At 30.8% G+C, this 22181-nt stretch overlaps 1 protein-coding gene and 1 non-coding gene across 2 annotated transcripts in view; both read left to right on the top strand.

Moving 5' to 3' along the window:
* The window catches only part of LOC113377800 (melanopsin), a gene marked incomplete at its 3' end in the record, with an annotated part of 42648 nt that extends 20477 nt beyond the window's left edge, over nucleotides 1–22171 (top strand). Inside the window, exons 2-4 of the mRNA XM_026618225.1 lie at nucleotides 12869–13052; nucleotides 17122–17354; nucleotides 22121–22171. Coding sequence (XP_026474010.1) covers nucleotides 12869–13052; nucleotides 17122–17354; nucleotides 22121–22171 — 468 coding nt within the window. The remainder of the gene's footprint in view (nucleotides 1–12868; nucleotides 13053–17121; nucleotides 17355–22120) is intronic.
* LOC113378894 lies at nucleotides 10653–10865 on the top strand. The gene has a single exon (XR_003367242.1). It is a non-coding gene; the product is annotated as a small nucleolar RNA U3 (small nucleolar RNA).
* Nucleotides 22172–22181: the final 10 nt, after the last annotated feature.

Genomic DNA, 22181 nt, shown 5'->3' with positions numbered 1-22181 from the left:
CCCTCCTAGACCTACAATCTGTCAGCAACAGTTCTTGACTTTTTTCAATCCATTGGTAATGTATTCATCGCTGGAGGAGATTATAATGCAAAACAACATGCTGGGGATCGAGACTAACTACTACTCCCAGAGGACGTGAGCTCCACAAAGCAATGACCTGCTAAACCTAAATGCAATATCCACAGGCGAACCCACATATTGGCCCACTGACTTAAGCAAATTACCAGACTTGCTCGACTTTTTTATAACCAAAAATATCCAAGAAAGCTCTATAGAAGTTCGATCCTGCCTGGATCTAAAATTCGGATCACTCACCAGTAATACTAACGTATTCTCAAACTTCAATATTGTTGCTGACAGTCAATTACTAACCAATAAATACACAAACTGGATAACTTATAAAATTTTTATTGAAAATAACCTACACTGCAACATTCGCCTGAAACTGAAGATGAAGTCAACAATGCCATCAATCAAGTAACAACTATTCTACAACAAGCAGCAACTATTTCGACACCCAGAGATGTTAATTGCAAGACTCTCAGCATTCCTTTGGAAATAAAAAAACAAATAGCCATCAAAAGAAGATTGCGTAAAATATGGCAAGTCACTAGGCATCCCGAAGATAAGAAAAGACTTAATAGAGCCTGCGAAATTTAAAATCAACAATTAATGCTTATAAAAATGAATCTATTAGGACTTACCTAAACAACCTATCTTCAACTCAAGATACGAATTATTCGCTGTGGAAAGCATGCAAACGACTCAAGAAACCAGTTATGGCTGTACCACCGATCAGAAACCCTGATCAGTCATGGGCAAGATCACACAAAGAAAAGCCGTACTATTTGCTTGACTATTTACAAGAAACTTTTAACCCGGCACCTCCTCAGCAGTCGTAGCGAAGAAGACTTCATAAATGATTATTATCTCCACCAGGATTAAGAACTACTAACAGTGTTAACAGAACCACCTTTTCAGAAATTTCCGGTTTAATCAATCATCCAAATCAGGAAAATCCCCAGGACATGACAAATAACAATAAGAATGCTAAAAGAAGCACCCAAGAAGTTGATAAGATATTTAGTTATAAACGTTCATGCAATATTAGACTTCGTTGCTTTCCAGAAGCATGGAAAACTGCTAAAATAATTTTAATTCCTAAACCTGGTAAAGACCATCATTTAGTTTCATCATATAGACCAATAAGTCTACTTTCTTGTGTATCAAAATCTTTGAGAAACTTATTATTTAAAACGAATAAACTCTGAAATAACAAACAAACTTAATACCTAACTATCAATTTGGCTTCCGACAACAGCATTCAACAATCCAACAAATCCACAGAGTAGTTAATACAGTCAATGAAGCTCTTCACTCAAAAATTATTGCTCAGCAGTTTTTCTAGACCTTACGAAAAGCTTTTGATAAGTGTGGCATAAAGGACTCTTATACAACAACTTAAAAAATGTCTGCACTATAACTTATATATCTTACTTAACTCTTATTTACAAAACAGAAAATTTTACGTCTACATAACTGGTGTTCAGTCAGAAGTAAGAAATATTAGAGCCGGAGTTCCTCAAGGAAGTGTTCTGGGACCAACATTATTTCTTCTATACACAGCCGATTTTCCTGTTAATTGTAATACCAATATAGCCATGTTTGCAGATGACACGTGCGTTATCGCTCAGCATCAGAATCCCGAAATAGCATCATTACTCTTCAAGTTCATCTCGGACAAAATGGAACAATGGTTTAAGCTGTGGAGAATCGAAGTCAACAATTCCAAGTCGGTACATGTTACCTTTACCCTTCGCAAAGACACATGTCCTCCAGTTAGAATCTTCAACCACACACATCCTGCAAAAGAGACAGTCAATACCTGGGGATGATTCTAGACAAGAAATTAAACTGGAAAGAGCACATAGCCGCTAAACGGGCACACATGGAACACATAAGAAGAACCTACACTGGTTGTTGGGTAGGCAATCAGAACTATCAGCCTACAACAAGATTTTGTTGTACAAAACCATCATAAAACCAGTTTGGACATACGGAGTTCAACTATGGGATCCGCCAAAAAAAGTAACATTCAAATCATACAAAGGTTCCAGAACAAACTCTTAAGACAAGCAGTGGGAGCTCCCAGATATGTCCCCAACTGAATGATACCTCAAGACACTGCACAGCCACAGTCACAGAAGAAATTAAAAACTATTCAATGAGACACAAACAAAATATTGACAATCACAGCAACGAACTTGCAGCCAAATTATACGACACAACTTTCGATTACAGACTGAAGAGAACAAACTTATTCAGTTAGCACAATAAGGTTTTTAAGTTATCGTTTTAGATAATACTCCTACTCCTATGTTTAAACTAGATTAGTTTAGATTAGAAGATTATTATTATTATTATTATCAATTTTTTTTTTTTTTTTTTTTTTTTTTTTTGTTTGTTTCGTTTTGTTTATCTAATATGTATAGTTTAATTTGTTAGTTTTTAAGACTACCTGGATCAAATCTACCTTAGTTTAACAACAATAATATTAGGACCACCACTGGGCGGCCTGATATGCCCTTCTATTTATATTAATCATAAAAATTACTAGATGTCATATTTATAGACATTTGTAATTACTTATGAAATAAAAAAAAAAAAAAAAATCAACAATAATGAAAATTCTAGTTTTTATAATATTTATTCATAGACATTTTAGTTGACTGATTATTTTTATTCTTAAAATGTTTAATTACGGTACGGGAAGTTTCAGCAATTTGCCTTAAGGCACGATGCCATGCGTTCCACTAGTTTTTATAAATACTGGTACAGATTCTGATCGAATTAGTTCAACCTTTTTATTTTACTACATTTTACATGTTTGTCTTATAGAATTTGGTGCGTAAACGCTGATTGTTCCACATTTTTGTATTTGGTTGTTAAGAGCATTTTGAAGGTTTACGACTATATGTAAAGTTGTAAAAATATATTTAAGTTATAACAAAAGAAATAACCTAAAATCAAGATCAAAAGATAAATCTATGTTTGCATCTCACGTCGTACTCATAATATATAGGGCATAAGTAAATGCTATGTAAGCAGATTATATGAGTTCTTCTTCTCTTCTTTTAACTTCGAAATAATGATATTTATTATAATACTTTGAAAAGATTTATTTAATATTTCTGTTATAATTATTTGCAATTTCTTAAAGAAGAATGTTATAAAAACTGGATACTGATGTTCTATTATTATATTCTTAACTTGAATTTTATTAAAATTTTGGTCATTCTTTAACCTCCAAAAAAACACGTTTTTGCAATTTTGTTACGTGCTTAAAATACTCTTAGATAAAATACTTCTCATTCGCATATATATTGAGACGCCATCAAAAATTTAAGAATTTGCATAAATAAGGATCGTGAGCACCAAAATTTCTATCGATGTTGTTACTTATATTATATAAGTTATAAGAAGATATAGTTTAATGAACGATAGAATCATCTCAAACCTTAATTCTAATTTCATTTGAAAAAAAAGAGTTATATAATGTGTTTTTTAAAATGAGTAGATCGCATTCTAAGAAATTGTCTTCAAGGGAGTTATTCTGTTTGAATGTTTGTGATTCAAATTTTTTTTGAATAATTTTATGTATGCATTTGCATCTTTGTAAAAGATATTGCAAATGTTTAATCATTTTTGTTTTATACTTGTTTTATACTTGTTTATCTAAAATCATCTCAAAATAGAATTTTTATATTTGATTTAATATTTGAACTGAAAGTGTATGGTATGGTGCCTTAATTTACAATATTCAATAGCTTTAAAAAATTTTGAACTTTTTTGTAATTTTGATACCCATTCAAATCGGTTGATTCATGCTGTCTAAAATGTCCAGGATATTTGTTTGGACTATGTAAGTGAACTTTAAACATTATAAATCTTGGTACGGAACTCATAGCAATGAAAGCAATTATAGTACTTATTATTGAAATCTCTATAAGATATCTGATAATTTTATGTGCATATATCTAATGATCATTTATGACCGTCAATTTTTTGTCAACTTGTTTTTCTGAACCTGCTTTCCCAAAAATTCTTCGTTTCGTCATTACGAGGGAAATGTATTTTGAATCATTCAAATCGGACGCTCCGTTCTCTCAAAAAGTGAATTGCCATTTTACGCAGTTTTTGCCCCCTATCTTCGAAGTCGCCGGATCTGCCTTTGTTAGAAACTGATCAAAATGTCTTCCCATCATTAGGAATCGAATGCTTTTTTTTTAATTTAAATCATTCCAATCGGTTGATTCGTGCTCTGAAAATGATCGTCGAATATTTGTATCCGCACACATACACAAACATACATCCTATTTTTCGAAGGTATGCCAAAATTAGCAGCGACAGTAATATAAATTATAATCATTAAAATAACGATAATGACAATATTTTCAATAATGACAATGATTTAAATAGTGTTAAGACTATAATTATAGTAACGATGACAATAAATGTAATAAAAATAAAACATCAAAAATAATTATAACGACAATATTACCAATGATGACAATATTTTCAATATTGACAATAATGACAATAATTTAAACAGTGTTAAGACTATAATTATAGTAACAATAACAATGACGGTAATAAAAGTAAAACGTCAAAAATAATTATAACGACAATATTTCCAATAATGACAATATTTTCAATCTTGGCAATAATGACAATTATTTAAATAGTGTTAGGACTATAATGACATTAACGTAACAATGATAAGAATGAAAATGAAACATCAAAAATTATTATATTGACAATATTTTCAATAACGAGAATATTTTCAAGTGACAATAATGACAATAATTGAATTATTGTTAAGACTATAATTATAGTAACGATAACAATGGCCGTAATAAAAATAAAACATCAAAAATAATTATAAGGACAATATTTCCAATAATGACAATATTTTCAATGTTGACAATAATGACAATAATTTAAATAGTGTTAAGACTATAATGACAGTAACGACAACAATGACAAGAATGAAAAAAAAACATCATAAATTAATATATTGACAATATTTTCATTAATGACAATATTTTCAATATTGACAATAATTTAAATAGTGTTAAGACTATAATTATAGTAACGATAACAATGAATGTAATAAAAATAAAACATCAAAAATAATTATAACGACAATATTTCCAATAATGACAATACTTTCAATGTTGACACTAATTTAAATAGTGTTAAGACTATAATGACAGTAACGACAACAATGTCAAGAATGAAAATTAAATATCAAAAATCAATATATTGACAATATTTTCAATATTGACAATAATGACAATAATTGAAATATTGTTAATAATGACAGTAATAATAAACGATGACGGTAATGTTCAGAAACCTTTCAAACGCAAAGTTATGCAAAACATTTTTGTTTCGACTTTTTCGCGATTTCTATAACTTACCCTACGAAAAGTTCATTAAATAAAAATTATTTAATATTAAATTAAAATTCAAATATTATAATCTTCAAACTATCTGAGTGATCAAAACGATTTCTATGTATTTTTGCATTTATAGGACTGCATTTAGGAAATAAAAATATCACCAGGGAAAATCATTGGATACGGAATAATTACTCACGCCAATAAAGAGTTTTGGGTCTGACTTTTTTTACTCTGCTCCAATTTGTACAAAATTTTGGAATTAGGTTCATCTTACTCTCAAGTTCAAAAGTGAAAATAATTTAGACTCCTTTGCCACTTCTCGAGGGGATGACACTTCTTCTCAGTGGTGTAATTTTACTTTTTTCAAAACAACGTCGGGTATCGATAAAAGAAATGTAGTTCTAATAAGTAAGTGTCAATCATGTTATATTGGTCTATGCAAACTTTTTGCATAATATTGCAATGTCCTTTATTTCTATTAATAAGGAACTCCGAGCGAGTGCATTCCCTGTTGGCCGGCTCTTCCTAATTGAGTAAATGTATGTTTTCCAAGAGTTGGAGTTCCGTTGTCGTCCGTCGTGAAATCGCATGCAAATTGCTCGCGGCAATTGCGCCCCCCTGCGGTGTAATTGGAAAAAGGCGGTTTCCCTGGGACCATCACAAACGTCGAAAATAGCGACATCCGCAGCAATGCGAAATTCTAATAAACAACGCCCGCGGTCGATGCTCGTAGACCAGGTGCTCAGGGAGAAAATATCGAAATTTAGTGACTATGATGCAAAATGGTTTTATTCGAGAGTTGAGTTACATGATGGAACAGATATTTTACTGCTCACCTCATTGTTCATACTTGTTTATCTATGCTGCTCACTTTAGAATATAGCGTTTAGAGCTATGATATATCATTTAGAGGCCCCACGTTCGATACCCGCCTTGGGCAGCATGATCTCACGCAGTAGTGCTCAGGGATAAAATATAAAAGAGCCTCATGATGAAACTGGTATTTTACTGCTCACCATTTATACTTGTTTATCTATGCATCGCACTTTAGAATATAGTTTAGGGCTAGGAGATTTCATTCAAAATATCAAAATTTATTAACTATGATTCAAAACGGTATTGTTCGAGAGTTGTATTCTATGATGGAACTGATATTTTACTACTCACTTTAATACATAGAGTTAGAGCGACAGATTCTGTCAAGAGGTTCCAGGTTCGATACCCATCTCGGCCAGCATGATGTCATGCAGCAGTGATATCGGAAAATATCCCTTACCCGGTATTGCTGTATCAATAAAGGATTTATCAGTATTACAGAATTTGTAGCAATAAAATTCATTACATACAGATAGGACAACTATGTGAGTTGCTAACTATAAAACTGACGTTGTTAGTCAGGTCAAATGATCACAAAGGCTCATATGACCTTCAAGTTTCGATCGCTGTTCAAATAGTACTATTTTTTTTCAAAACACTTTACTATACTGGTCAAATCATTGTTTTCAATTTACTGCATATCTAAGCTAGTTGTGGATTCATAGTAAAAATGTGGATTGGCAACCACTAGATCCGGATTCTATTTCCATCTCGGCCAGATTGGTATAAGGCAATAATGGTATCAGATTTTTATATGAGATTATAATATCTCAAATATAATATCAAGTACAATTGCCTTTTGGGAGCGTTGCAAAAAATCTTTATCATGGCCAAATTTAGGGTATTACACTCATTACCACATTCTCGTCCTAATTATTCTATTATTATTTTTCAATATAGTTCAGAGCTATGAGATTTCATTCCCACGTTTGATACCCGTTTCGAGCAGCATGGTTTCAGACAGTAGTGCCATCAGAGAATACTCCTTACTCAGTATTGCTATATAAATGAAAGATTCATCAGTATTACAAAATTTGTAGTAATAAAATGTATCACTAATTTAGGTTACCAACTATAAAACTGACGTTATTAGTTGAGTCAAATCATCACAACAGCTTATAGGACCTTTAAGATTTGGTAGCTGTTCAAATAGTACATTTTTTTCATTAAAAAGCTTTACTACTCTGGTCAAATCATTGTTTTCAATTTACTGCAAAGCTAAACTAGTTATAATAAAGAGAAATTGAATATATCTGGAATCTGAAAAGTTTGAAAGTCCTTAATAGCTATAATATTATATAATATCTTCTGATACGGCTAAAATGCCTAATAGTTTTATTGGGTGGGTTTCTTTAAAGATTCCGTTAAGGTAAGAATGTGGATTGGCAACTACCGGATCCAGGTTCGATTTCCATCTCGGCCAGATTGGTATAAGGCGATACCAAAAAGTAAAACCACCTAAATCAAAAGTGAAATTTTACAAAATCGATTTATTGATAAATAAATTACCATTAAATTGAAGGTTCATTCTAGATCAAATTGTATTTTTCAATTTTAATATTTTTTCTCTGGTTTTATTCTCTTTTTCTCTTTATTTTTAAATGCACTAAACACTTTGTTTGTAATATAAATCCAATCCTGTTTTTAATTATACTACTTATGCCATAAGTAAGTAGTAGGTCCATACTACACCATAACTCTTATGGTTCCCAATTTATTTGAATATAAAAAGCATTTGTGTATTAATATAAAAATTAATCAGACAAGTGTTATGAATGATGGTAGATACATCTAAACAAGTTTTGAAGAGTTTTAAATGAAATTAGATACAATCTAGTATTTTTTTCATCTTTATCAGTAATATTTCTACTAGCCTTTCCTCTAACTCCTCGTTATGCCGAGGATCAATTGACATGAAGAAATATGATTATCTCAGTTGAGACTTTTCCATATATTTTCTTACGTATAGTCATATATAACTTATTCATAGCGGTCCTACGTCAAATTTCAAAAGGGATGGAAATCTCTTCTACCAGTCAACTTAAAGGTCAATGCCAGTGCCAGTCAATGCATAAACCTTGCATAATCGAAGTGGTTTAGAAATATGTATTGTAGATTCAAAATTACAACAAAAAATTGGTTGAAAATTTAACTATAGGGTAGGGCGGGGCACATAGGTTCAATTTAATTTTCAGCAATTATATTATGAAAACCAAACTAATTGCATTGCAGCAAATACCACGTATCAAACATACAACTATTTGATTATGTTCAGTAAAACTCCCAGCTAATTCACCATTGTAGAAATATAATTTCCACACATTGGAAAGTTGGAATCTGATAAGGAGAACCTCAGGTTTACTCTTCTGGGATTTTGATGAAACTTCACATGGCAATAAAGTTGATAGTCAAACCGGACACCTTAAAATATTATAGGCCTCTGAGACGCGGTTTAATTGTAAAAATTGAAAAGTTTTGATAAATCGATATATTTGAAACAAATCTATAAGAACATATATGTATTCACATTGGATACTTAGATTGCATATTTACAAATCAAATGTATTATAAATTCAAATTCAAATAATTTCTAATTTCAATTACTTCTTCATCTGTTCATTTAGTAAGAATTATATATTTTACGCATGGTTCTTTCCACTTGCCAAAAAAGTAGATGACGCAAAAATACAAAATTATTACCAAAGTAAGTAGACAGATAGGAAATTATTTGATAACTAATAAGAGGAAAAGATGCGCAAAAAAATCTTCGAAGTTATATTACCCCCTATTTGCATTTAACAAAAAAATATGTGTGGTTTGCAAATATATTAAAGAGCAACAGAGAAATATTTTGGAACATTCGGAAATACGCCTTCCAGAATATGATTATAGAGCAATTTACCTTGTCATATAGCAGCATATAAAATATATAAAATTGATTGAATACAATGCAAATATATGAACCAAAAGATTTGTTTCAAATATATTGATTTTTGTTTCCAAAATATATGCAATTACTTAATCATTTTAAATATTTATTGCAATATTTAACTATACAAACGTAAAAATAGATTAAAAAATGAAAAATAAGTTATGGACCGATGGTATTCGAACCCGATCATTTCATCTTTGGGGACGTCCATTAATCACGTGATCGATTTTTTAAGAATTTTTGTCAAACCCCCCTCCCCCTAAAAACTTCACGTGTTTAATGGATTTTTCAAAACTTTATTTAATTTTTATAATTAAACCGTTTCTCATAGGCCTATAATATTTCAAGGTATGACTATCAAGTCTATCGCCATGCAAAGGGGGCGTCTATTAATCACGTGTGGTTTTTAGGGGGAGGAAGGGATTGTCAAAAAATCACGAAAAATTACTTATTACTAAATTATTATTATTTTGGGGGAGGAAGGAGTATAGTAGGAAATCACTTGTATTTATTTTTTTCTTGAATTTTGTAAAAAAAATAGCATTTTCAAAAAAAAAATAAAAAATTTCACAATTTTTTTTTGTGACTGAAAATACACGTGATGTTTGGTTGGGGGAGGGGATAGTTTTGAATATCAACACGTATCACATGAGGGGTCTAAAAATCCTTACTGTTAGAAAATCGATCACGTGATTAATGGACGCCTCCAAAGTTGTATCAAAACCCCAGGAGAGTAAACCGGAGGTTCTCCTTGTAAGTAAAAATATTTTTTTAGAATTTTATTATGTCTCCAACTAGATTACAGATATATTAAAATATTGAAAATTTGACAAAACTATTTCAAAAATTAATGAAAGAATAAAAAATATATATATATACAAAATTTACATATAAATTGCATATACAGTAGAAACTCGATTAACCGGACTAATTGTTGTTGATAGGCATTCGGATAATCAAAAATCCGAATAATCGAATGTATAAAGAATAATGTTGTGTATTTATTAAAAATAACAAATACATAGGTAGGCTTAAACGAAAATAATGTTTATTAAGAAATTAACACTTCTTTATGTATGTACATACATATTTTCTTAGATTAAATTACATACATATATTAAACTGCATTAATAGTCCGGATAATACTTGTTTATCTATGAGCGAATCCGTATAACAGAGATCCGGATAAATGAGGTTCTACTGTAATGATGCACTCAAACTGAATTACTAATCTCGAGACTCGTCCCATATGTTTGTGTCTCGGCCTAGCTAAGTATTCATATAATCCACCTAGTGTCGCTAGCGCGCTCCGACTCGTAAGAAACGCTTGCAAATCTAGCGAATGTTAGGCTATTCGACGCCCGAAACAAATGAACATCAAGATCATACTTCACAGGATCACTTCTGTAGTATGTCTTCACAATCTCTTCACTCCAATTTGGAGTTAATGCGACCTCGAAGATGAGTCGTGGCATTTTGTCCGGAGCGTGAGGAAGACGATTGAACTTCATTTGGAGTTTGATTGTCATCGATGACCGCTTGCCAGAACCACTCGTTGGTTTTGGTTAAGGATGGGATGCTATCTGAGAGGGCCTTTTGAATCACTATTATACTATTTCTATTAAGTCTTGTTCAATTTTTAACTACACTTTAAACTGTCTGTATATAATGTAAGGGCTGAGTTCAAATTGTTGACCAAATTTGTATTGCCACAGAATTGCTGAACCTTTTGTGTGGGTAAATGTGTGTTTCAGCAGAGCCAAAACTTTTTGTATCAATTAGGTTAGGTTACTTCCACTTCCGCCATATACCATCTTTTCCCTCACATATTAAGTGTTTATTTGGGTATCGGCGTTCCAGTAAGGCTAAAAAGTTTTGTACCAATTAGGCTCTTCCATTTTCGCCATACCATCTTTTCCTTCGCCTGGTAAGTGCCTGAATCGCCTGGCATTGCACATACCTTTTTAATATCGCTTAGACATACATACATATAAATTTAAAGTTTATAGAACAAAGTTTTTTTTAATGTATATACATTATTATCTTACTCATAAAGGTGCACCTTTCAATTCACCTGTCAAGTCTTGCGCAGGTTCAAATCACTTGGCAATTTATTGTTTGAACTACTCAATGAATAAATAAAATGGCATAGGAGTTTGAAAATACAAAAAAAAAACTGAAAATTAAACTTGTTGCCGCAAGCTTTAAATTGTTATTAATTTTATTAAATCTTTGAGAAGTTCAAAAACCAAATTTCCAGGCGTTTTCAACCTGCACAAGGACCTGCCGGATAGCCGAAAGGTTTACTTTTTTGAGTGAAATGCATGAGCATTAAAATAAATAAACGCTGTCCTTATAAAGTTAAAATTTATATATGAATTTTATTTTAAATGTCTAGAAAATTAGTTTTAATTATACAAGCAAATTCAAAATATTATATATCTTGGTACGGAACCCAAAGAATTTAAATCTGTATAAAGAAGTATCTGATAATTTGATGTGTGCATGTCTAATATTTATTGTCTGACCGCCTGGTTCTTAAAATATTTCATCAAATTCGTAAATACAAGTAAAATGATTTTTGAAACATTCAAATCGGCCGCTCCGTTGTTTCAAAAGCTGAATTGTCATTTTGGCTCTTCTTGTCCCGTATCTTCAAAACGGTGTGACCTGTCTACGTCAGAAACTTACCAGCACGTCTCCCAATCAATAGAAACCGAGTGTTATTTAAATAATTCTAATTTATTAATCGTTTATGTTTTGTTCTCAAAATCGTTTATAAAACACATCATATATATACACACCCACATACATCAATTTTTTTAACGATAAGGTATGCCAAATTCAGATGGTTTAAAGATATGCAAAAGTTTTTATTTTTGATATTTCAGCGGTTACTATAACTTACCCTAAGGAAGTTAATAAAAAAAATTTTGAACTGACAAAAAAATGTGATGAGAAAAAAGAAGTTTAGATAAAAGAAAGTATGATCCCAATCGTTATATGCTTAAAGTAAATTCACAATAATAGTAACAGAGTAAATACAGTAATAAACTTATAATTAGTGAATTACTTTAAAAGTAAAATAAAATTTAATGCATTATCAAAAACTAGCAATACTTTAAATAAGAAAATCTTCAAGAGAATTTCTTATAATTTATATCATTGGCATTTTCGATAATTTTACAAAAAATATTGAAGATTGTAATAGTAATAACATGAATAATATTATACATACTTACCGTAGCTGAATAGTTGAATTATGTCATGAAGTTAAAAGATTTAGTAAAATTAATTACCATCAATGAGCAATTTAATGCTATGAAATTGTATGATTACACAGCACGTAATTTGATGCGATGTATCAATGTATATGTATTATAATTGCAAATTACAATATATATAGACTAGTTTGTAAGTGAAATATAATACTATACTAGTAATAATAGTAAACTCCTGATAAATTTCATCAAATCTAGTACATATAAATAATAAATACAAATGTTATAAGCAAAATATAACACATTGTCAATATGTAAATTAGGTTTAGATTACTAAATATAAAATACCATTTAATATATTTTACTAATTTCAGCGTGTGACTTACTCCGTGATACGCCGTGCTATTTTGGCCCTTTGGCTTTGGGCCGCATTGCTGAGCTGTTTGCCATTTTTTGGCTTTGGCATCTACTACGATTCCGAAAAGGACCAATGTGTTCGGTACAGAGATGCCAAGGAGCCTCTACATGTCGCCTACGCATTCCTGTTCTTCGCTTTCGGTAAATAAATTTATTTTATAAAATGGCAATAATTAAGATAAATGTTGTATATTTTTTTAAATATTTTTTAAAAATACCTTATCGCAAAATTGTTAATACTTTTATGCTGCTTTTGTTAATGATTGAAAATTAGGTTTTATATTTATATAATTGCGTTTCCTAGTGGTTAGAACCATGGACTTCGAAACAGAAACTCCTGGTTCTATATCCGCCTCGGACAGACTGATGTCAAGCAGTGACTTCACTTGGAAATATAAGTAGTAATATGTTTCCAAGTGAAAATAGCCTTTATCCGGCACTGCTACATTAATAAAAAGTTCATCAGTATTGCAGAAATAATAAACATAGAGACCGAACAACCGTTTGGGTTGTCATCTATAAAGTATGTATATTGAAACATTAGTAGGACCAAGTGATATAAAAAATTAGAGACTTATGTGTAAATTGGTAAATTTAGATTTTAAAACGGATTAATATCAAAAATAAGAAAATGTTGCGAATGAATGAATGAAATAATACATATGCAATTTTAAATTTTAATATTTTTTACTGAATGCTTTCGAAGAGTTTATGGGACGTCCATTACTCACGTGAGGCCCTGAGGGGGAGGGGGAATTGACAAAAAATCAGAAAAAATCACGGGAGGAAGGGGTCTAGTAAGATATCACGTGTATTTATTTTTTACCTAAGTTTTCAAAAAAAAACTAAAATTTTACGTTTTTTTCGAAAATTTTCTTTCGGAAAATTTTACGCGACTAAAAATACAAGTGAGTGGGGTAGGGTGGTAATTCTAAGTATCACTACATATCACCAAGAGCGAGGGAGATCCATAATCCTTAAAAAAATTGATCACCATAATTAATGGCCTCCTTAATATAGTTTTTACACATCTATGTTTCAACGATTTGATGTAGTAAAAATTTTATAGCTTGAAAACGAATGTAGAAATGCAGATTCATGAAACATTGTGTGTAATCCTACCTAATAATTAAGTAATTACTGTTTCTGTTTCTCCATATCTCTAAATTGGCAATTTGAAGCAAACTTTTGTATGCTAGAGTTTAACATTTTTGTTTATTTTATTATTATTGCTAAATAGGATAGAGCGTGGCTTAAATGTCCGCGGGTGAAAAGGTTCACAACCGATATCTTAAAAACAAGTAAACAAAGCTAACTTTTTTTTATTAAAACAATATTTGAAAGTAGAGGAAAAAAGATGCTGATAACCAGCTACCAACTCAATTCTTACGACGTCGCTATCGGAAAATAAACGGCAATGTTTGAAAAACCACCAGAAAAGTATTTTCTTTCTGTGAACACTGTGGTATATTTTATAAGACATTAATGTAGTTTTAAGGCATACGTTATTTAATTGTTGCATAAGATATATTGTTAAAAATTGAATTAGATACAACAGTTTTTTTATATAACCTGAATAAAATCTCGCTAAAATCAGTCTCGCAAAAGAACCAACTGAACAATTAACTTGGCAAAGGTGTAAACAATAAAAAATAGTAAATAAAAAAGTAAATTAAGTTAACAAGTATAATTTTATAAGAGTTAAGTTAATGAAATGGTTATTCCAACTATGCTGATGCTTATTTCTGACAGAATACCAGATATCACTGCAAAAATTGCACTCATGAAACTTATATTTTGCATTGGTTGAATAATGTAACTACTATTTTGTAAAATCCCTTTAACATTAAAAAAAAGACATTGGACCTGTTTGCCACCTGGTTGTCCCACTTTACTCTGCCTATGAAGTAAAAGGGACCAGGTGACAAATTTTTGAAAAACGGCAAAAAACATCATTTCTACAAGTGCGATTTCCAATGATGATCAAATTAGCTAGTTTACCAAGTCATTTTTTTTGTCCAATAATATTACCAATTAATTGCAATGTTATCTAATTGATTAATACAATTAGCTGGCAGTTTTACTGAACATAGTCAGAGAGTTGTTCGATTAATATGTGTTGTGATATAATTGTTTTTTTTTTTATAGACATAATATTATTACTATTCACATCTCACATCTCAGTCAGGTCGTCATAATATAGTTGCTCAGTGCCCGCCCTACCCCAATTGTTTTTATAATATTCTTAGCAGTCTTAAGAGAAACGACTTTTTATTTTTATATATGTAGTACAAAATGATTTTTATTACATTTCATCTATAATGCCTGCTCTAAGTGAATTCACAGAGAACTGCATTTATTAAATTAAACCTTAAGCAAATTGATCTTGAAATAGATTATTAATTAATAACATCAATTCTAAGACTTTATCATCGAGAGAATATTAATTCTACTAATAACTCAATAAATTTAAGTACAATGAAAAGGTTTTAAGAGCACTTTGACGGGAAGTCAACCTAGACCTAACCTCGATCACGCTATCCCGCCCGCTGATACTATAAAACGCATTCTTAGTAACCTTGAACTCATGGTCTACAATCCTATAAATTATGCTCTTATGAATTTAATATAATACGAAAATTTATTCATATTCAAATCTATATTAATTATGGAACATCGAGTGTTATTCACTATTTCGTAAATGCATTATATTCTGAATAAAATTCGAATAAATCATCATTAAGATATTGAGTCAAGACGCACGTTTGCCTAAAGTACATTGGTAAGAATTAATTTTAAAATACTATTCAAACTCAAGATTCTACATTTTTTAAGAGATTTTTTGTTGCAACAAGTATTGAAAATTCGTTGATGTACATTTGTTTCTATTGGAAGAAAGAATTTATTAATTATACTATTTGAGGAATGCATTATATTTTTATAGAGCTGTTATCCCATGCATAAAGTCGTATACAACTATTGAATTAATGATTCAAACTAGTTGTGTATGGCATCGTGCCTTAAGGCAAATTGCTGGAACTTTCCATACCGTAACGAAATGTTATAAATCCTGTAACATTGTCTAATATTTATAAGAATTATATAAACTGAATTGCAAAGTTAAACTTATTTATTTGAAGTATTGATTTAATTATTTATTAAAATTAAAATTAAAATCTGAATTATTTTTTTGAGAAAAAAAAATTGGAAAAAAAATTCCTAAAAGTAATTATTTTGCCAAAACAAGCAAAAGTTTTTTGAATCATTCAAATCGGATGCTTAGTACTCTTAAAAACTAGCTTTTTTGCACATTTAGCTCGGTATCTCCAAAACGGCTGGACCTGCCTTTGCCAAATACTAATCACCACTTTTTCCCGTCATTACGAATTGAATGTTTTTTAGATCATTCAAATCGGATGTTCCGTTCTCTCAAAAACTCGATTTCTATTTTCTGCACTCTTTGCTCTTTATCTCGGAAACGGCTGGACCTGCCTTTTCCAAATACTAATCAGCACATCTCCCTATCAATAGAAATCGAATGTTTTTTTAACCATTCAAATCGGTTGATCTATGCGTCCGAAAACGTGGACGAAAAATTGTATCCATATATACGTACACACACACACACAGCCATTTTTTTCTGAGGTATGCCAAAATGTTCATAAACCTTTAAAACGTGAAGATATGCAAAAACATTCATAGGAAATTAATAAATATTGGGACATGTTAGGGCCAGGAAGAATGTGGACAGATGAGTACGAACAATAGAAAATAATAGGTGATTCAACATACTACTTGCATAAATTTGATTATTTTATTGCTTAATTATGAAACACAGTTTTACCAAATACTTTTATATTGACATTGCTACCATCACTACATTTCTTCAGAAATTGGTAAAGTGGTGTACCTAAACATTCCAACTTGGAATTCAGAAAAATTGCTCCAACCAAATACAAGCAAATATATTAATTTTACCCAAATTAACTCTACAAAGGATCTACAGACACAACTTATGTTCTCAGAAGAACATGATTTAGTTAGTTCATTAGTAATTAAGGTTTAACTAATGCAATCTGGTTTTCTTTTCTATTCTCAATCTCAAATCTAAAATATCTACCAATTAATATCCTAATACTGCATACTAAATGCTTACCAATTTATATGACTTTCTAAGATTATTATCACAAGTTCGTATGTTTTTTTCCAGGTGTTCTTCTTTGGTTTTGTCTGGTGTGGTGCAACCTTGGCGTGATAAGGGTTCTATGTCGAATTGGTTCAGGAGATGGACGGAAGTTGGTTCGACGCATCAGCCGAAATTGCAGCAAAGGTAAACAGCCGATGATGAACGACAATCATGCTTCAACTCCGGATGAAATTGCATTCGCAAAACTAATGGCCTGGCTTTGCGTCTCTTTTCTCATAGGATGGATGCCCCAGATGGTAAGAATGATATTAGATAATAATACTTAAAACTTGTAATATTAATAATAACTCTAAAGACAATTTCATATTTCATATTATATTCACTATTTTTTTTCACTTTTGTTTCGCACATCATAGCCTTTGCTTTACTCTATCTACGTCTTTCAAAGTGAGCATTCTTAACTGGTATTGACTTTCATTAGGTTTGTGCATCAGATACTCTTTTTGCAAATGATGTCTTTGGGGTGCAGTTACCCATTTATTTTGAAATTGTTTCCAATAGAATTCTTTTTTTTCTTTCTACTATCTTTGGACTAGTTGCAATAGAACTCTTGGCAATAGTTTTTCAGTCATTCGATTTTCATGAAATAAAAGGTTTTTCTGAAATTTTATTTAAAACAAGGCAGTGAAGAAACGTATGAGCAGAAGCCCTTTGTCTTGTGAGATCACACCCTTCGTAATGCTCTCTGCATGCGTCTTCAGCTCTAACTATAAATTAAACGTGCATGAAGAATTAAAAGTTAGTTACTTCAAAACTATACATGATATTTATGATCTCGATGAAACTGGAAGTTATGGGTAGTTTTATCGAGTTTATTTGTGTGATTTTGATGGGCCAGCGGTGGTGTAATTGGTAAGGATCTAAGGGATAGCGCCAACCAGGGCTCGATTCCAACATCTGTCAAGCATCAGGCAACACGATGTGCATTAAGGTTGCAGATCTCAAATTTAGGGACCGATTCTGCCGCATAATAGAAAAATGTTATGGCAAGGCCATGTTATGAAGAACTTTCCATACTAAATACTGCAAGAGCCATTTGTGCAGTCAGGCGTATTTCTCAGGTGGTCAGATAGAAAATCTAACTTAGAAACCGCACAAATGTCAAAAAAACGAACTTAGATAACAAGGTCTTTCTGACCCAGCTTCATAACATACGAGTGACGTTGCAGTTTATGTGTGAAACGTCTGAATGCACAGCAAATACATGGCATTTTGGCAGTATTCAGCATAATGTATGGAATTTGGGGCGTAACATGGCCTTGCCATAACATTTTTCTGTTGGGCGGGAGAATCGCTTCCATAATTTTAAGTGCAAAACACTTTTCGCGGGCATAGCTGCATAAAAAATCATAAAAAGTAAAAAATTGCATTAAGTATGAGTCTATTAGACATAACTGAATAGGACAACTACTGAGTTGCCGAACAAAAATAACGTACACACTACATGTGAACTAAAATTACTAAATGTTCTAGTAATATGGACATGTATGTAAAATGGATTTTAATGGACATGTATGGAATGGATTAAAAAATTATTGAACATAAATAAAAAATAAAAATTGCAATACAGATTTCTATCGCAACATTTTTAGCTTACAATTAAACTTTTTGTAATTGAATAGCATCTGTTTTATTGTTCAATAAAATTGCAGGCACAGCATGATACAGCTGTAATAATTAAAGGTTAAAATTCTGCAATCACAACTATATTTTATGCATAATTGAAATATTATGTTTTCTATCTGTGATATATGAACTTTATAAATATGCATACGCATATATAGATCTCATAAGAAATCAAAGAAGTAAACAATATTTATTATCCATTCAATTAAAAAACATTAATCTGCATACAAATAAACACTGACCATAGTCAGAGAAAAAACATTTCTATTTTAATATCAAATTATAGTATCCTTATTATGCTGGACACGCGTCAAATACATGCATTATGTTAAAATTTCAATTAACATTCATAACATTAACATTATTTAATTCAATCAATTCATCCTTGGCATTGATTTTATTGTTAACAATTGCTTCAAAGAATCAATTTGAATAATGCAATTGCAACAATTTCATATTTATTGAGCATAATAAGGAACACAATAGCTTATTAAATGCAACCGTCGCGGGTGTTGATGGAGACTAAGTGTCGCGAAATATTTTTGATGATGCCCTTGGGAGGAGTTTCAGATTATGATGGATTTTTTAAATCATAAATGTCTAAATCGAATTTTATGTATGCTTCCTAAATATAATGATGACAATTGAAAAATCAAATAAACCAAACCTTCATTCGTGTGTATTCTACATTGTTTATTTAATTTTTATTTGTTAATTAAATTTCTGAGATATCGCCGTTCCTGACACCAGTATTATTTTGTCCAAAGTCCTTTGATTTTATTCAGCATCAAGCGTATCATTTTTTAAAATTCTTATTTCAAATTTTAACAAGTTACAAAATGTTCAATTTCGAATCTAATTCGAAATTTAAACTTGTGCTTTATGGCATCGTGCTTTAAGGCAAATTGCTTTAACTTCCCGTACCGTAACGAAATGATCGAGTGTTGTATTAATTAAAGTAATTTGTATTTTGAAATGAAAAGATGTATACTCTTTTAAATAATACGTGTTTAATAGAGTGTCCGGCGCTAGGTGTCCAGCGTTACAGAAGTTCTCCCTAATAATCTTTCTTGTTCTATTTATCTAATTATTTGTAGGGCTGAAATCAGGGGTATGGTTATTTGCCAATTTTTTGAGACCCTTCACTCAATCACTTGATTGAATTAAAGCTTTTTTACTGTTTTTAATTATCATTTTTTTCTGTATTTTTAAAACTTCTAAAACATAAAAAAAATTTTCGCTTTTTTACGGCCTTTCATAAATCTCATAAAATATATGCTTCTAAATTAATATTTGCATATAGTTTAATTTGTCTAAAGGCCGACTTAAATTCAATCATCATATTCCATTATACAGAAATCAATCGAACGGCATCACGTTCGAAATTTATAATTCTATTAATTGCACATTGCTGCGTCCGGAAACAAAATGATATATTTATCGCCTTAGTAATAATTGACAGAAATAAATCAATTGATTAGTAACTCCAGTCACGCAGAGCATTAGAAGATGACGTTTTAAATGAAGTTATATTTAGGAAGTGGATCTTATAAATTTAAGTAGTTGAAGATTTTGTTTATAATGCATATGAAATGCTTTGTAATGCGGATTTTTGTAATAATGATCATTAATTCGCGACATCCAGATGTGCCAAAGAATTAATGAATATGAACTAAATCTATTTGGCAAAAATGTTGCGTTTTTATATTTTATACTTTAAGATGCAAGTTGGTTGTGGACCGTAAAATATTAGATTTGGAAAAAAGAAATCCATTATTTTTGGTGTAAAACTGTTTTATGTTCGATTTTTAGCTCCTGGGCAATGTTACGACTGCTAACGTGCCAGTCAACTTAGATCATTTCTCCGATTTTATCAACAATGACAAAAAATTTCGACGACCAGCCAACCTGTGCGAGGTGCATCTTTGACATCAAAAATTTCTGAACGGAGTCTATAAAACCAAAATTGCACATATTTTATTTATTTAATGCATAAACCATAAACACCATTTACAATTTTAGCCGCTCGGCTCGCAATTTTGTCGTTGTCAAAGAAAAACTGTAAAATGTAACGAATTTTTTCTTTGTTCACTTCTATTTTTAACACCCTGTAACTTACATCTGAATGCGCCAAACAAAAAACAGCAAAAGAATTTTTTTACTGCAAAATATCATCTCTCCAACGAGTACAAATCAGAAATTGTTTGATTGATACATCACGAGAAATCTGCCAGTACAGCTATCTCCCAAAAAAATAATGGATTTCTTTTTTCCCAAACTAATATTTACTGATTCAGTCTTTGGAGAGAAAATTCAAAGTGTAGGGAAATTGTCGTGAAGGGGCTTAGTGGATTTGGTTGAATTTTTAATTGTGTTATTAGATATTTCTAATTTTATATACATATGTATATTTTAGAGTATTTTTTCTAAATTAAAAACTTTAATTAGAAACTATAGAATTGTTGCATTAGAATTTTCCATTGCTTGTTAAGGATTGTTGAAATAAAAATACATTAAAGAAGATTTGTATATAGATTCATACCAATAATAATATTTTTCAATAATTTTCAACCATTTTCCTTATTTTAGAGCAAAAACCATTAAGCACAACCAAAAACATATGATGTACTTTGAACTGGTCGCAATAAACCTCTGAATAAGGAAATACTACGCCACGAGAGAGACAATGTTGCATTGTCATAAAATCGAAACCCAATGTAGAATAAATAATTAATTGACTTCAATTAATTCCAATCACGAACAAATATAATCTTTTGATACGCAAATCGCTCTCTGGGAACCACAGATGAATGAATAAATTTTTTATGATCTTGTACCTGATATTAAATGAAACAGTCTCTTGAGAAATTAGAGCTTCATCTCGATAAGGAAAATGTAATAAATAAAAATGTTTGAAATAATTCGCTGAAATAATAATAATATAAATTGTGGGTATTGCCATAATGAAAATGATAATGGGGAGGTCCTTGAGCTGAGTTAAACTCCAACTTGATTTAGGGAGATTCTATTGTGAGAGGTTTTCCATTGCCATTTTACACCGCAGTGCCCAACACGGGGCTATTTTCAAGGCAGTGCGCTTAATCGTTACGCAATGGTACATATTAGACAAAAATTATCAGTTCACCAAAATTTGATTTCAATACAATAACAATAATAATATGAAGTATTACAAATAAAATTGTAGAACAACAAATAGAAAATGGTTGCATACACCTACTAGTTTAGTAGGACCATACTCACTAGTATACTTCAACGAGTATTTGAATAGTATTTTGTTGAATTTAATAAATAAATAGGCAAACAAGTCGATCAATCAATCAAATATATTAATAAAATAATTTTACGCTATTTTCAGATATCCATTCCTCTGGCTTACTGGTTGCCAAATTTGCAATTCAGTCGTTATTTTTTGAGAA

Source organism: Ctenocephalides felis, unplaced genomic scaffold (genome assembly GCF_003426905.1).
Source record: "Ctenocephalides felis isolate EL2017-DRISC unplaced genomic scaffold, ASM342690v1 CF-g0.4_SCAFFOLD_01886, whole genome shotgun sequence".
NCBI classification, from domain to species: Eukaryota; Metazoa; Arthropoda; class Insecta; order Siphonaptera; family Pulicidae; genus Ctenocephalides; species Ctenocephalides felis.
Note: the sequence above shows the minus strand (reverse complement) of the source record. Positions and strands in the feature narration are given on the sequence as shown.